Source organism: Bombyx mandarina, chromosome 21 (assembly GCF_030267445.1).
Source record: "Bombyx mandarina strain Sakado chromosome 21, ASM3026744v2".
Taxonomy (NCBI): domain Eukaryota; kingdom Metazoa; phylum Arthropoda; class Insecta; order Lepidoptera; family Bombycidae; genus Bombyx; species Bombyx mandarina.
Window position 1 is genome coordinate 6,832,003 of NC_143227.1, and position 15,830 is coordinate 6,847,832.

Sequence of the window (15,830 nt, forward strand, 5' to 3'; positions counted from 1 at the left end):
CACTATTTCGCGAATGCTTCATACGCACTGTATCTCTCTCTCATATCGTCATTCACACACTCCATCCATGTCTTCTTCGGTCGACCTCTTCTAAGTGTTGAGGCAGAATCTACACTATTTCGCGAATGCTTCATACGCACTGTATCTCTCTCTCATATCGTCATTCACACACTCCATCCATGTCTTCTTCGGTCGACCTCTTCTAAGTGTTGAGGCAGAATCTACACAAATTCGCAAATGCTTCGTACGCACTGTGTATATATTAATGCAGGACCAACTAAACGAAAAATTTAGCTAAATACGTTAATTAAGCATTTCGTAAATATTTATCATATGTTTAGCAAAATGTTTATGCTATCCGTACATCCTGGTACGAAACGAGGGCGAGCCGGGGAACATCAACATTATCTGTGTTGATTGAACAAATGGGCGCACGTCTACATCACACTTCACACGTGACAATAACAAATTTATTATCGTCGATGCATACATTAATACAGAGTACATTGCAATATTAACCCTTTGTCCTCGAAGCGTGATTAACCCACAGACCACTGAGTTTCTCGCCGGATCTTCTCAATGGGTCGGTGGTAGATTCTGCGAAGCACTGCTGTTGCTAGGGCCAGTATTAGCAACACGCTCACCTACACGCTAGGGGTAACGCTGATATAGCCTCTCAAGGCTATCAGCATAGGTAGAAAAAAACGGAGACGTGACGACTTTTAGTTAAGTTTCTTTTTACAGGGACTTTTCATGTAATATCGCTTCGCCCTAGCGAAAAATACCTGTTGTAAGCTAAGCAGAGAGTTAAATATATGACGTATTTCAAATTCATTCAAGATTAACTTATGATCGCATATATATTTTGTTCCAGCTGAGATATGGCAAGGACTTCCAGATGAATTTCGCTTCTAAGTCCCAAATTCTTTCATTATAAAACATGGAAACTCTAAGAAGTGCCGAACAATCTTGAACGGTACGTTTGAAGAAATTTCTAACAGCTGGATAAAAATGGACTGGACTGGAAAAAACTTATACATTGGAATTTAAAAAAATGATTGTAATTCTATCTAAAACATTATTGTTCTTTGTTTACTTGAATATTCATAATTTGCTATGTAATCACTATTAGGGGTAAGAGTGATACACTTTAATCAAATGGTCAGTTTTCAATATCGGTTTCAACAAAAATCAGGAGCAGATAGTAAAGAAATATTGATCATTCATACATAAGTGAATTCAAAATATCCACTGTATGTAACGATCACTAATAATTTAATAGTAAAACGTTTAAGGAAATATAAGTCGAAAGAAAGAAAGAACAGAATGATAGCCAAAATTAGTTCGTAAAGGATCCGAAAGACCGGCACGGTGAACCGATGACTTAGTCAGCGCGGCGAGGTGAACGTGGATTAGGATGCCGGACTATCTAACATTATGGCATAAAAAAGAAGAAGCATTTGCTCAGCAGTGGGTATCAAAGGGCTGAAGATAGTTATATACAATAATTTTTTTTCCTACCTACGCCGAAAGTTCGGTTTTCGTCCCGCTGTACAGGGAAGAAAGTGTAACTTTTTCTCCCTGGGCACAAGTGCGCATGCGCGTTAGTGTCTACGTCTGCTCTCAGGCACCTAAAATTCTCCGCCATTGTTGTGCTCGGGTAATTTACAATATTGTGTTTAGTGTAAATGTGAAATAAACAAAAGGCAATAAAATTTAATAGTGAAGTATTAAACAAAGATGAGTTCATCAGACAGTTCTTATTCAATTAGTTAAATTGTTTTTTTTTTATGAGTACGAACCCCCCCCCCCCCTATCCCCCGGCCAGGGCTTCGCTCCTGGACCCCGGCTCGGTACTCCACGAACTTTCGGCCTGGTAGGAGAAAAAATAGTATGTACAATGTACTATAGTTCACAGTACAAAAGAAGAACGTAAGCATGTTAAAGATGTGAATGAGCTTTAAAAATGAAAATGAACCGAGAACATAACACAGATAACCTCGAAATATTGATAAATTAATAGCTGTATTTGTTCGAAACAAATAAGTTTTAAGATACATTGTAATCGCATTTATTTCGGTAGGTACTTTAATAAATTGCGTTCATGAATTATTGAGTACAGAAATGAATTACCATCATACATTGTTGTAACGGTATTTCTAAAGAATAATAATTGTTTTTTATTAATAATATAATCAAACATAATGTCTTAAGGAATGAATGACTGTGGCAAGGTATTATCCGGGCCAAACTTACGCGAGCACAATATAAATGAAGACCACAATTTGCTTTCATTAAGAAGTCATTTATTTCGACGATTCGCATGATTCACATAATTCGGACAAAAAATAATTCAATTAAGCATCATCGCGGGAAAGATGCTTAATTAAAAATTTCGCCAGAAATTTAAATATACGAATGTAATATGAAAGACAAAAGCGGCAAAAATACATTTTGCATTAGGTATAAAATCATAAGAATTTGGAGTTCGCTCTGTGAGTTTCGTTGTGAGAAATAATTGTACTTATTCAAGTTTTTCTTTGGAGGCACAGGATTTTTTAATTCCAAATATTAGGTTCTACATATCGTTTAATCTTATCTAATAAGTACGATGTTAGAACGGGTCCTACACAATAAGAATAGATTTTGGAAATGCGTTATCAAACAAAATGCAGTTGGGTATTATTACCTATTGTAATATTCGTTTGGTCTCGTCGAAATATTTATTACTGTAGTGCTAATTCATTATCCTCATGTGATATTTTAGTATTTAGCGCCATTTAAACCCAGACATACTTCCCAAACATTATTACTAACTATTTGTATTATAATAATACAAAAATTAGCTCGGAGATACAAGATAATATGTATTTTGAAGTCGTCGTCTAAATGTTTAAGGTTTTCATTGTTGATCTTGGTTTTTAAAAACTCTTGTTCATTGCTATGCCCCAAGTTTAATTCATTCGTTCAAGGATTATAATCTAATCCAAAATTTATTATTAAAGGTGTTATAAGAACAAAAAAATTGAGATGATGCTCGAAGAAACAAGTAGTGTAATTATCTTCAATATAAGTTTTTACCAGTTTATTTTATGTGATGTAGGTGCCGCAATCACGACAGCGGATCATGAGTTACGTTTATACCCAAAACCATTAACCAGTCTTTGAAGCGTAGTGAAAAACTAAATACTTTTTGTTTTGGTTATTGTTGGCGAGGAAGAGTAGGCTAGCAGTGGTATACGAAAGAAATTAATGTTTTATTGTTTCCTTCCAAATTATATTAATTATATTTTAAAATAACGGCTGTGACGATGCACAGGTACACGATGATAAGCGTAATGTTGTTGATAGTGAAGTGTGTGCGGTGTCAGTAGTGCTACTCGACCGCATGTTGTTTTGTTGGTAATATTGTGCGCATAGACAGCTATGATTAGACAGTGCGTCTCCATAGTTCTTTTTTGCCACGTACCATCCGGCTTTGGAATGAGCTCCCCTCCACGGTGTTTCCCGAGCGCTATGACTGATCCTGCTTCAAACGAGGCTTGTGGAGAGTACTCAACGGTAGGCGGCGACTTGACTCTGCCCCTGGTATTGCTGAAGTCCATGGGCGACAGTAACCACTCACCATCAGCTGGGCCGTATGCTCGTCTGCCTACAAGGGCAATAAAAAAAAAACGAGCAGGTGTAATAGTCAAAAATCTATACAAATAATAGGCACTCGCGGTGACCTTTTTGATAAGGTATGAGAGCTAAACAGATAACGTGACTGCCTACTCGATGGAAAATATACAGCAGTGGTTCTCAACAAACATTAACAAAGATTAAAACCAAGCTTTTAGTAAATTGTTTGTTTGGGCCTTAAATATTCAGTACACAAAAAGAGCAACGTTTCCCTTTTAATCAAACTCCTAGTCTAGTTGTACGTAGAAGGATCAACTTGTTTTTGTTAAGATTAAAGTTAAAAATTTGTTTATGTTTTCATTTTAACTCAAAAGCTCTTTAATACGGAAGACGAGTTTGTTATCTGCGTAGTTTTTAACATTTGATCTTTTTAAATTAGGTTCAGGACATTATCGATTGTATTAATTATTATTATTATTTGAATTCCCAATACTGGTGAAATGACCGGTCGGTGAAATCTATAGCTTCTAAAACTATTCCATTAACTTCTCTGACACCTAATAGTTGTATTACAACAAGTGGTCCCCCAGCAGTCGAAATTCGACTATAATTAACTGAAATTATAAGTTTGAACATTATTATGGTTCTATTGTTGAAGACTATTATATTTCGCCAAGACTATAGACAAACAATATTAGTCGATTCTCAATTTGACCAGACTTTAAGCAATTAATAAAAGTTTGACAATAAACAAAGAGTATATGTGTTGTGTCAAATACACGGTAGTGAGTGTAATGTTTTTTTTTATCGATTTAATGTATATTTTAGACATAATTAAAGAAAAATATTAGCTTTCTGCACTCCTCTAAATTCTCTTTAGGTGTGGGCATACTCCTCCGTCCGCGCAATTTTCGTAAAAAGGGGTACAAAGTTTTTGCTTCACGTATTATTATATCGATAAATAGCGACCCGCCCTCGCTTCGCTTCGGAAACTGTAATTTATTATTGATTTCTCCACTATTTAATGGATTTTATTATACATATAAACCTTCTTCTTTAATCACTCTATCTATTAAAAAAAACCGCATCAAAATCCGTTGCGTAGTTTTAAAGATTTAAACATATATAGGGACAGAGAAAGCGACTTTGTTTTATACTATGTAGTGATAATATCACTGTACCTTAGTCCAACGGTGACATGTGTTACCAGTTTCCCAACCCTCGAGGCAAACTGTTCTTCACTTTCCTCGTAAGTCGGTGGCATCCTCGCCTCCATTCACGCTACAGACTAGCCCATTCTTCCAAAACAAATTCACGGCTAATGGGCGGTCGTTCACAAAAAACGTTTAATCAGGTTTAATTTTTTTTTGCTAATATTATTCCGAAACGCGTTCCGCCCGCGAGGCGATCCATGTACAACTGATTAACAGTCTCCGCCGGGAGAATAACGATCGCAATCGCAATATACATAATCGTACATAATATTAATGCAGATTGATAAATAATTACAGAACGGAGCTATTATATCTTTTAATGGTTTTATGGACAACGTTTTTTTTTTTTAAAACAAATATAGAATCCGCGTAATTCGAGTTTACGTTATGCTTGTTTATTAATTTACATAGACAAGCGTTTCTAACATAATTATTGATTGCGACGTTAACAATGCGAATTGAGCACTCGTGAACATACGTAACAATATTTATAGATTTCAGAAAAAATAACCAGTACTTAAGCGTTTTATAGAAGGTAACATAATATTATCTAGTAGGTTTTTACTGGTGGTAGGACGTCTTTTGAGTCCGCAGTGGTGGGTACTACCACCCTACCTATTTTCAGCCGTGAAGCTGCTGCTTATGAGGTCGATGATGCAATTGTATCGCATAACGAATGTTTCACCTTTCAAATCGGAATGCGCGAGAGATTCGCGCCAGAAATTGGCGATTATATCAATTAGGTTTTCCTTGACACAGGGATGCTCTTGAATTAACATCAGTTGTTACACGCAAATTTGTTAATATACGAAATGTGAAAAAAATATTTGGTACGTCGACGTGGTGGCGACGCCTGGCAGATGTGAAACATCGACATTATTTTGTAAAAGTAATATGCAGAAAAGAACAGATTGTGATAGGAACTAAATATGTCATAATGATAAAATAAAATATTACGAAATATTACGCAATATTATATTTCAAGTAAAACACAGGTTATGTGTACTGTAGTAAACAACACTGTATACACTACGGAGTATACACTATAGGTATCCGAGCTCAGTGTAGCGAGAGAGATGGCTTAACGCCGGATCGAGTGGGAGAGAATCGCACAGTCGATTGCGCATGGCGACGCGTCGCCACACCGTACACACTACTGCATATAGAGTGTATATATATAGCATCATATAGCGTGGCGACGCCTCGCCGCGGCATGCGTCGCCACTCCAGAAATCGGTTTTACGTGCGGCTATAGATGTTTCACATCAAAAGTTGTCTTCATAGGTAACCTTCTTTTATAGCTTAGATTGGTGGACGAGCTCACGGCCCACTTGATGTTAAGTGGTAACCGGAGCGCATAGACATCTACAACGTAAATGCAACCACATACCTTGATATATGAGTTCTAAGGTATCAGTATAGTACAACGGCTACCCCACACAAACGCAAACGCATAGTAGGTGATGCGTTTCGGTTTGAAGAGTTGGAAGAACTGAAACTTTAAGCTCATGTCTGAAAGTGAATTGCGGCATTTAAGTATATTGTTCATGTCTAACGTCACTAGTCACCACTTAACACCAGGTAGGGCGTGAAACCGTCCACCTATCTTAGCAATAACGAATAAAACTATTGTTATGCAGTAATCTCTCTAATATGTAGGTATTTGGTAGACACAATATAACAACTTATAAAATTGAGACAATAGAAGCATCGCTTTTACATCAAATGAAATGTTTCGTGGCATAAATTATGGAACAATTGCGATCGAAGTACTTCTTAAGTAAGAACGCGATATTATGGAAAAGTACTGCGGACATTAATGATCTTCATGACTTATTACGTTACATAATTCGGACTAGCATTAATTATTTAGAATTTTTTTTTATTGCCCTTGTAGGCAGACGAGCATACGGCCCAACTGATGGTGAGTGGTTACCGTCGCCCATGGACTTCAGCAATGCCAGGGGCAGAGCCAAGCCGCTGCCTACCGCTTAATACTCTCCACAAGCCTCGTTTGAAGAAGGACATGTCATAGCGCTAGGGAAACACCGTGGAGGGGAGCTCATTCCATAGCCGGATGGTACGTGGCAAAAAATATCTCTGGAAACGCACTGTGGATGACCGCAGTGGCTCCAGGTAGTATGGATGAACTCTACTCCGGTGGCGGGCGGTGCCATGGTAAAAACGAGATGCCGGTATCATCTCGAACAATTCCTCAGAGCACTCCCCATGGAACATACGGTACAAAATACAGAGGGAACCGAAGTCCCTCCGCAGACCCAGAGGTTCCAAAGATGTCTAAACTACGAAGGAAGTCAGTAAGTTTCATTTAAATATGTTCTCCATGCCATCCACCAGGGATATGTAGAATTCCTTTTACAGTTCTGAGATGATAATATGCCTTTTAAACACTAGCTTTAGTATTATATCCTTCGATTTTTGCGAGGCGTAGATAAAAGTATGTCCGTGACCACAACAAATTATACAGAGTACTAGCCGACCCGGCAGACTTCGTAGTGCCTCAATCGATAAATAAAAGACCTATAGTTTTGTATAAAATAAACTTAAAACAAACAAAAGGAATCCGTCCGACGGGGGACACATCTAACGGAAAACAAAATTGTTATTTTTATTTAATTCCGAACATTTTCAAATTTATCTACCTTTTAAACCTTCTCAGGAATTCCACAAATAATTCAAGACCAAAATTGGCCAAATCGGTCCAGCCGTTCTCGAGTATTAGCGAGACTAACGAATGATTAATCAATTTATAGCCTAATACAACCTTTCCCAAAGTGGGCGATAACGCCCCCTTGTGGGTGCTGCAGACCTAAAGGGGGGCGGTAAGAGACCCAGAAAAAAGGAGGCGTTGTGTAGTCTTGGGAGGCGATTTGTAATTTCATCTAGGTCTCTTAGATACTGACTGAGCTCTCGCTATAGTGGCTTTGGAAAAATGGGGGCGCGTCATTCCGATCCTGCGGAAAGAATGGAAAGCAGTCGACGTCGCCCCAAACACGTCATCTCGGATCCTCCCGATCCACTAACGGTGCTTTTAGGTACCTCAGGCACCGGTCACCGTTCTCGTCAAACCCTCCGCTTGCGACGAAGGGCTCGACGAGTAAATTAACCCTCAGACACAGCCCACTGAGTTTCTCGATCTTTTCAGTGGGTCGCGTTTCCGATCCGGTGGTAGATTCTGCGAAGCACGGCTCTTGCTAGGGTTCGTGTTAACAACGTCGTCAGGTTTGAGCCCCGTGAGCTCACCTACTAGTTAAGGTTACGCTGGAATAGCCTCTAAAGGCTACCAGCTTAGGTAGGACAAAAAAAAAGGGGGCGCTAAAGAATAATTAATTCTTAAAGTGGGCAGTACACAAAAAGAATTTGGGAAGCCCTGATCTAGTAGAATTTTAGACAAGAATACTAATCGGGCAGTTTATGGCACAGAAAATTTATTATTAAATTCACCGGTTATGCCAATAATAACTTAGGGGCTGGTTATTCATTCATATACTCATTATATCATGGTTCGTTACACCGATAGTTTCTATAGAAACTAAATATTAACGTTCGTACATATATTTCCCAAAAAGGAAACGTATGAATCAGCGATAAGGTGGGGTTTTGCGTTATTTTAGAATTTCCCGTTTAATACATAACCGAATTACACAAGATTTCTCGGTATATTTATATTAAGTTAATAATATATAGGTAGTTGAGGGAAGTTTTTTATTTATTTATTGCTTAGATGGGACGAACTCACAGCCCACCTCGTGTTAAGTGGTTACTGGAGCCCATAGACATCTACAACGTAAATGCGCCACCCACCTTGAGATATAAGTTCTAAGGTCTCAGTATGGTTACAACGGCTGCCCCACCCTTCAAACCGAAACGCATTACTGCTTCACGGCAGAAATAGGCAGGGCGGTGGTACCTACCCGTGCGAACTCGCAAGAGATCCTAACACCGGTATTCACAAATTAAAACTTGAATGGGAGCGTAATTGATTTAATTCATAATATACATTGCTATCATTAATATGTATTAATGCCATATTAACGCCCGGGCGCCATTAAGCAGGCCGAATGCAGGCAACATTGGAGGAAGCTGGTGTAAAAACTAGACCAAGGTGGTCACGACCCTCATTAATGAGGAAGCGATGAAGAAGAAGAATGACAAGACTATTTCTACCTTAAATTTAAAGGACAATTTTTTTTTTTTTTTTTGATAAAGTATATATGTCGACATTGAAAATTCAGAAGGTGCATTAGCGAGAAACTCGGGTTAGTGAGAAACCTCTATAAGCGCGAATGAGATTGTGCTCCCTTGAACTCTCGCTTATCCAGGTTTGACTGTATATATTTGTTGCATTTTACACTGAAGGCGCTGCGATTAGTCAATAGACAACGAGAATTTTCGATAATCAATAATCAGTTATCGGTACAAGCATGCCATCCTCGACATAATAATACCACTTCTCCTTGACCCGTCCTAATAGCTCCTATCTGGGTGATCGGTTCGAGTGGATTTCGAACTTGTACATCTTGGTACCACCGTCCTCACATTTCTATCATCAAGCAATCAAACGTACTTATTTTAAGGGTATGACAGCATTAACCGTTTTGAAGTCGTCGTGGCCTAAAGGATAAGACGTCCGGTGCATTCGTATCTAGCGATGCACCGGTGTTTAAATCCTGATGGCAAGTACCAATTTTTGTAATGAAATATGTACTTAACAAATGTTATAATATCTCTCTGTACTATTTTACTGTTTTACTGGTGGTAGGGCCTCTTGTAAGTCCGCACGGGTAGGTACCACCACCCTGCCTATTTCTGCCATGAAGCAGTAATGCGTTTCGGTTTGAAGGGTGGGACTGCCATTGTAACTACATATACTGAGACCTTAGAACTTATATCTCAAGCTAAGTGGCGGCATTTAGGTTGTAGATGTCTATGGGCTCCGGTAAGCGCTTAACATCAGGTGGGCCGTGAGCTCATCCATCCACTTAAGCAATAAATAAATAAAAACATATAAGTATATGGTGTTAAAAAAAATTCTCCCATTACTTTATAATGGTAGGTCACGATCTCGTCTGAATTTATGCCATGAAATCAGCGTTCCACATTAAATTGTCTCAAGCTAGGATTTTTTCCTGTAGCAGTAAGACCGGAACCCAAGAACCAAGACCTCTAATACCAAACATCTTTATTTATACTCCGATCCGCAGTCTAAGCTGCACGGCATAGTACAGTACTTAGCTCATAATCAAACAGTACTTACTTTTCATGTTTTGCTGAGCGGGGGTGAGGTTCGAGCTGCAGAGGGGTGGCGGGAGCGGAACGGGGCGCCCCACACCCGCCACCCGCCGCGCCCGACGCGAAATTTCCGGTTGACCTGTAACAAAAAAAACCATTAGAATCACAGTTTTTTTTTCATTTGTTTGTTTAGGATTGAAGGATTATTGTTGGCTCGGAGGCCTTTCCAGTTTCACCAAGACAGGTGGGCGAGCAAAGGCTCAGCTAAGAGGGGTGGGATTTGCTAACAGCTGCCCGAGCGCCTCCGAAGGAGACCTAACAACTCAAGGGCAGCTGCTTCGCGAATGAATTTCATTTGTGTAAACGAAGAGATCGTACCGTCCGAGACTGGTATATCAAACCTCACTCACAACGCGCCCTATGCACTGGTCATGTTAAAAGACAATATATACGGCTGAACGTATAATGTGTATACATATACTCATATGGAGGTATGCAATTAATAACCGAGTTCAAAGCCGCAGTAAAGTACCAATTTGTTGGTAAGGTAATATAAATACATACGCGTACATACACATACATAAGTACGCAACGCGTGTGTTCATAAAAAATCCACCAAGACGCAGTGACATCGCATTTGATGAAATCACTAATTACATACAATTGAGACATCGATTTCAAATCTTAAAGTGAGTTTATTCACTTTGTTCATCTACTTCAATTGATCGCTGGACTTAATAAAAAAAAAGCATGTATTTAAAATTTTATACGTGTACAAAACAGACGCGTCAGAATTTAATAAGCACGCGTTGGCGTACACGAGTAACCTTGATGGCACAGGTAACCTGTTTTGTAATCTTAATAAGCGAAAGAATTATTTACCACCGATATATCCACGCAAGGAAGGCGGAGGACCGCATTATGTGGAAGGCATTGGGAAAGGCCTATGTCCAGCAGTGGGCAGATAAAGGCTGATGATGATGATGATGATGATGATGATATATCCACACAAAAATATTCATTGAATACCTTTTGTTACGTAGACTTTTGCGATGTAACGATCCAGAACGAGCGACATTAAAACTCGGCCATTGACTACTTTGACTCTTCCTCAAGAACTTAACTCTGGTCATGATTATTTATTTAACACCGAACAAATAAATTATCGAATTCACGTTAAAAAACGTTTTGCCAGAATTTGCAAACGTTTCATTCACTTCGATTGAATAATTTATTACAAAATATAGACTGACACAAGCCGAGTACATTCGAGTAACTAAAGAATATGTACGTATATACGTACATAATAAAAATTTATGACTCTTTATATTTGCACACGTGTACGCTTACAGAAATTGAAAAACGTTAATTCAGAATTCGAAATCAGCGTAAAATAAAAAAACAAATGAATATGCTAAATTCAAATATGCAGTTTCGCGTAAAAACTATGGCTGTACTGCATATGCTATGTGTGACGATAAAATAGCAACGTTATGCATAAGTGGTGATGTTAGATTACAAACAATAAGCAAAACATAACTTGAGCTTTATCGTTGAATTATGAATTATCGTTGCGAAAAAATGTTTAGTTGCTTTTAATCAAATATTTATAACAAGTTTCTATCTCACTAAGATAACAATGTTATATTTACACAACGATCCATCAAGATAGCATGTGGAAGGTAACCACTGAGAAAACGATGAGACTTTAGCGACATCATTTCCACAATATCTGAGCGACACAGTGACGTCTTTTAATTGTTCCAGTTGATGAATAGTTCTAGTGGAAGGAAAATATACAAAGTGTCTTAAGAAGGCAGACGATTTTATTATTGCAATTGCGTGCGACTTAACATAAAGTAACACATAATTAGCAGATGCACTGGATCCTATTTATCTTGGAACTCGAGAACGTAATAACTAGGTTTCAGTGGGCCGTACCGTGAGCCAGCATGGCAAGGTACCTCTATTCTACCCATTTCCGACGCGGAGCAATCGCATCCACCAGTTTAAAACGTGGAAAAGTCGTTGTACGTCTACCGTTGACCTCAAGACGGATGACGTCATTCAAATTTTTATTTCGCGAACTCGTAAGCTCGCATAGTCGTTGGCAAAAAACCTTTATGCATTTATAATGAATATCAATTTTTAGTTTACCAATAGCTCACATTAATAATGCTGCCTAAAAAACACTACATACATTTTCAACAATTCACATTCGACGCTTACTACCCACGTATTTCGTTTAACCGCTGTATTATTTCCTGACCTAATTAATGTGACCTTCCCGAGAGCCCAAAGGGTCTAGGACGGATAACAAGACGACGCCCAAGGTCTCACCGATTATTTGAATACAACCGAAGAATATTACGCCGCTAATCACGTAAATTCGGGGTAGCCTAATTATAATCACACGGCTTCACGTAAGGAATCGTGTCACAGTTGAATGCTGAGGAATTATCGTAAGTGAAGCCACCAAAAACAACATTATTAAACCAAGATGAAGGCAAATCGAAAATAAACCAGTACAACGTCCAGGGCGCCCGACTGTCTGCTGTCATTAATTCACGTGCTCGATACAAAATTGAAATATTTAAATTATTTATGGCGAGAATAAAGAACTTCGCGATTAATGGGATTTACCAAAAATCTAAGGATCCTCAGCTACTTCACTCACATTGCTCGCCGACAGTTAGATAACTTGGACAAAGTGATTCTGACGGGCAAAGTAGAAGGAAAGAGACCCCGCAGCCGATCACCTAGCCGCTGGTGTGATCAAATAACCACCCTAACTAGGCTGCCAGTCGCAACCGCTATTCGAGAAGCTGAGGACCGGACGAGGTGGAAACAGCTCACGAGACAGGCCGCGGTCAAGTTTCAGGGACACGACCTTCAGTAATGAAGAAAGCGACGAAGAAAAAGACCCAAAATCTCACCCGCATCACCTTCTCAACCTGAACGTCAAGTTTTGAAGTCCATTTTTACTTGTTAGTCAAATTATTAATCCTTTTGTATTGATTTTTAATTAATTAGAAAATTTATGTAGTTTGTAGCAAGTTCTAGATTAGTCTATGTGTAGTTCAGTATGATGTACGATGTTAATATAAAATATCAAAGATACCTACTATGTTTTCTTGAGATAAATCACTCTAATTTCGCATTGCATGCGAATGACACGATCCGAGTCATTTAGTTTGACTCTTATTTGGTACAGCAGTTGTTGTGACTCATTGTGTTTTATGTTCAACTTAAAGTGACCCCGTATTCCTTCAATATCTTCGACAGTACTGATTAGTGATTTATGGCTAACACATAAATCAGACTATATGAAAGTCGTGTTTATAAAATTTCGTTTAATATTCAAACAATATACGATATTTGAGTCGTATGTTATTACGAGTATGTACATAAACGTACGAATTTATTATGTAAGCCGAAGTGGAAATTTGATGCGATGTTTGTAATGCGAAATGAAAGAAATTGAAGTATCGCTTAGTCATTTCATTTCTGGAAACTGAAGTGATTTAATCCACTTACTATGCTTCCGTTTTTAGTGTTCATTATAATAATTTTACATAATATACAATCTGCTAAAAGTGTGAGTAAAACAAATAATCTAAAAAAAAAAAGTTTAAAAAAACAAACAAAATACGCTTCTATAGAAAATCCAACTAAAAAATAGAAAATAAATTTTAATAAATTTGAATTAAAAATAGTGTAATAAAAAATGATTTTATTGTAAAAGAGCGTTTCAATTTTATTTTATTTTTTTAACTATTGTATTGTTATCGGTCTTTAATAAGTATACCAAATTTCGAGTTAATCCTACGTTCTGAAGGGGGTCAAAATCATATTCAAAGATTCCGTGACAAAACATACATACGTCTGAAGCTAATAAAAGCGTATTAATAATATAAATAGTCGACGGTTTTTCATTTAAAAACTCGTATTTTATAGAGTGTACTGCCTGTGACATATGCTACAGGTGAAACAGTATTAGATGACTTATCCCGTAGTGAAGAAATCGGACATGAAAAACTTTTAGGATTCAAAGACTCTGAAGATCAAAATGAAGAAAAAAAAGGTTTTGACTTACAAAACAAACGAATAAACGAAGGCACTAAAAAGGTGAGGCACTATTCAAGCAACAAAGTTTTTTTTTTATCGCTTAGATGGGTGGACGATATCACAGCCCACCTGGTGTTAAGTGGTTAGTGGAGCCCATAGACATCCACAACGCAAATGCGCCACCCACCCTGAGATATAACATCTAAGGTCTCAACATAGCTACAACGGCTGCCCCACCTTTCAAACCCAAACGCATTACTGCTTCACGGCAGAAATAGGCGGGGTGGTGGTACCCACCCGCGCGGACTCTCAAGAGGTCCTACCACCAGTAATTACGCAAATTATAATTTTGCGGGTTTCATTTTTGTTACACGATGTTATTCCTTCACCGTGGAAGTCAAGTTGTTTCGCTATTTTATCTAAACACGCTATAAACTCGTTATTATCACATATCATTAGTGTTAATAATATTACAGCCATGTGCAGTGGTGGTGCTATCAAATATACAAAACCCGAATGTTCAGTCGTTGCTTCGGAAATATAGATATGACGCAAACGGTAATAACATCATTTTTATTTTTTTATCTTTCTTAATTCTTCTTCTTCTTCTTCTTAATACATAAACTGTTAGATTTTATATCAATTGTGTGCACAATTAAATTTTTTACAGGAGTTTTAATACCAAGCAGTGTGAAATATTTCATCAAACTACCTCAAGGGTTGAGGAATTCGCCTCTTCTAGTACCATTAAACGACAAAGCTTTCTCCCCATTAGGCGGATTTGTCAGGTAATTTAACATAATAAATTGTAAGCTGCAACAATTAAAAATTCATAATCTATTATTAATAATATACTTTACTATGTACCATAACTGTGAAAGTTTGTATGTTCAGTTATAGTTACTTAATCGTGCTTATTTTACGCCCATACTTTATTATTTTATTATTTTTGTTTTATTCAATTTTCAGGTATTACAAGGAAGTCCCTCCAATACCTCAGTCGTGGTAATCAAGATACTAAAAATGCAAACGGTAATTTAAGAAAAATATTTATGATCCAACAGAATATGACGTTCTGGAATGAGCAAAGAAATTAAAATTGGTTTTCATTTATTCGACGAAACAGACTTGACATCGGTGACAATTATTCAACATAATATAGAAATAACGCAGCTGTTTTCTCACATGGAAGTTTTTCATTGGAAATGTCATTAAAAACTCTTGTGGGAACTGAACTGGTGCGATTTCTATTTGAAGACTTATAAGGTCTTTTTTTTTCTCGAACGTTCTAGAGTATTTTCCGGTTGTGGAACCTATACCTAGACTACTACACGAAGGACGTTACCGAGCTAAAGTTATGAAATAGAAGTAATGCCCATAAGGGAAAACCACACAACACCATCACGCGAATGCCACCTCCAAGCTTCAATAAGAATGTCCCCAATCCTTAAAAATGGTCACGGAAATATTTTTCTTGTTTTTAATCTATATCTCCGTAGTTTGTGTTATATTTGGTATGACATTATATAGGATTAATAGTCAATAGAAAGATTCTTAAAACGGTGTTTTCCGTATATTACGAAAAAATCATTTCTGTACTAAGTCGCGCCGCATAAAAATATACCTCGAGGCAATATGGCGGCCCATTCGCTCCCATTTATTATTACTTTATGT

General features: G+C 37.7%; 2 protein-coding genes across 4 annotated transcripts in view; one reads left to right on the forward strand and one right to left on the reverse strand.

Moving 5' to 3' along the window:
• Nucleotides 1-15,830, reverse strand: part of LOC114248634 (uncharacterized) — an 89,343-nt gene that overhangs the window by 32,082 nt on the left and 41,431 nt on the right. For all 3 annotated transcript variants that reach the window (XM_028181932.2, XM_028181934.2, XM_028181933.2), the window contains one exon: nucleotides 10,114-10,227. In XM_028181932.2, coding sequence (XP_028037733.2) covers nucleotides 10,114-10,227 — 114 coding nt within the window. The remainder of the gene's footprint in view (nucleotides 1-10,113; nucleotides 10,228-15,830) is intronic.
• On the forward strand, nucleotides 10,759-15,243 carry LOC114248635 (uncharacterized). The gene is made up of 5 exons (XM_089736258.1): nucleotides 10,759-10,928; nucleotides 14,046-14,216; nucleotides 14,633-14,714; nucleotides 14,827-14,944; nucleotides 15,126-15,243. Exons 1-5 carry the CDS (start codon nucleotides 10,839-10,841, stop codon nucleotides 15,163-15,165), a joined length of 501 nt encoding a protein of 166 aa, XP_089592384.1. The 5' UTR covers nucleotides 10,759-10,838; the 3' UTR covers nucleotides 15,166-15,243.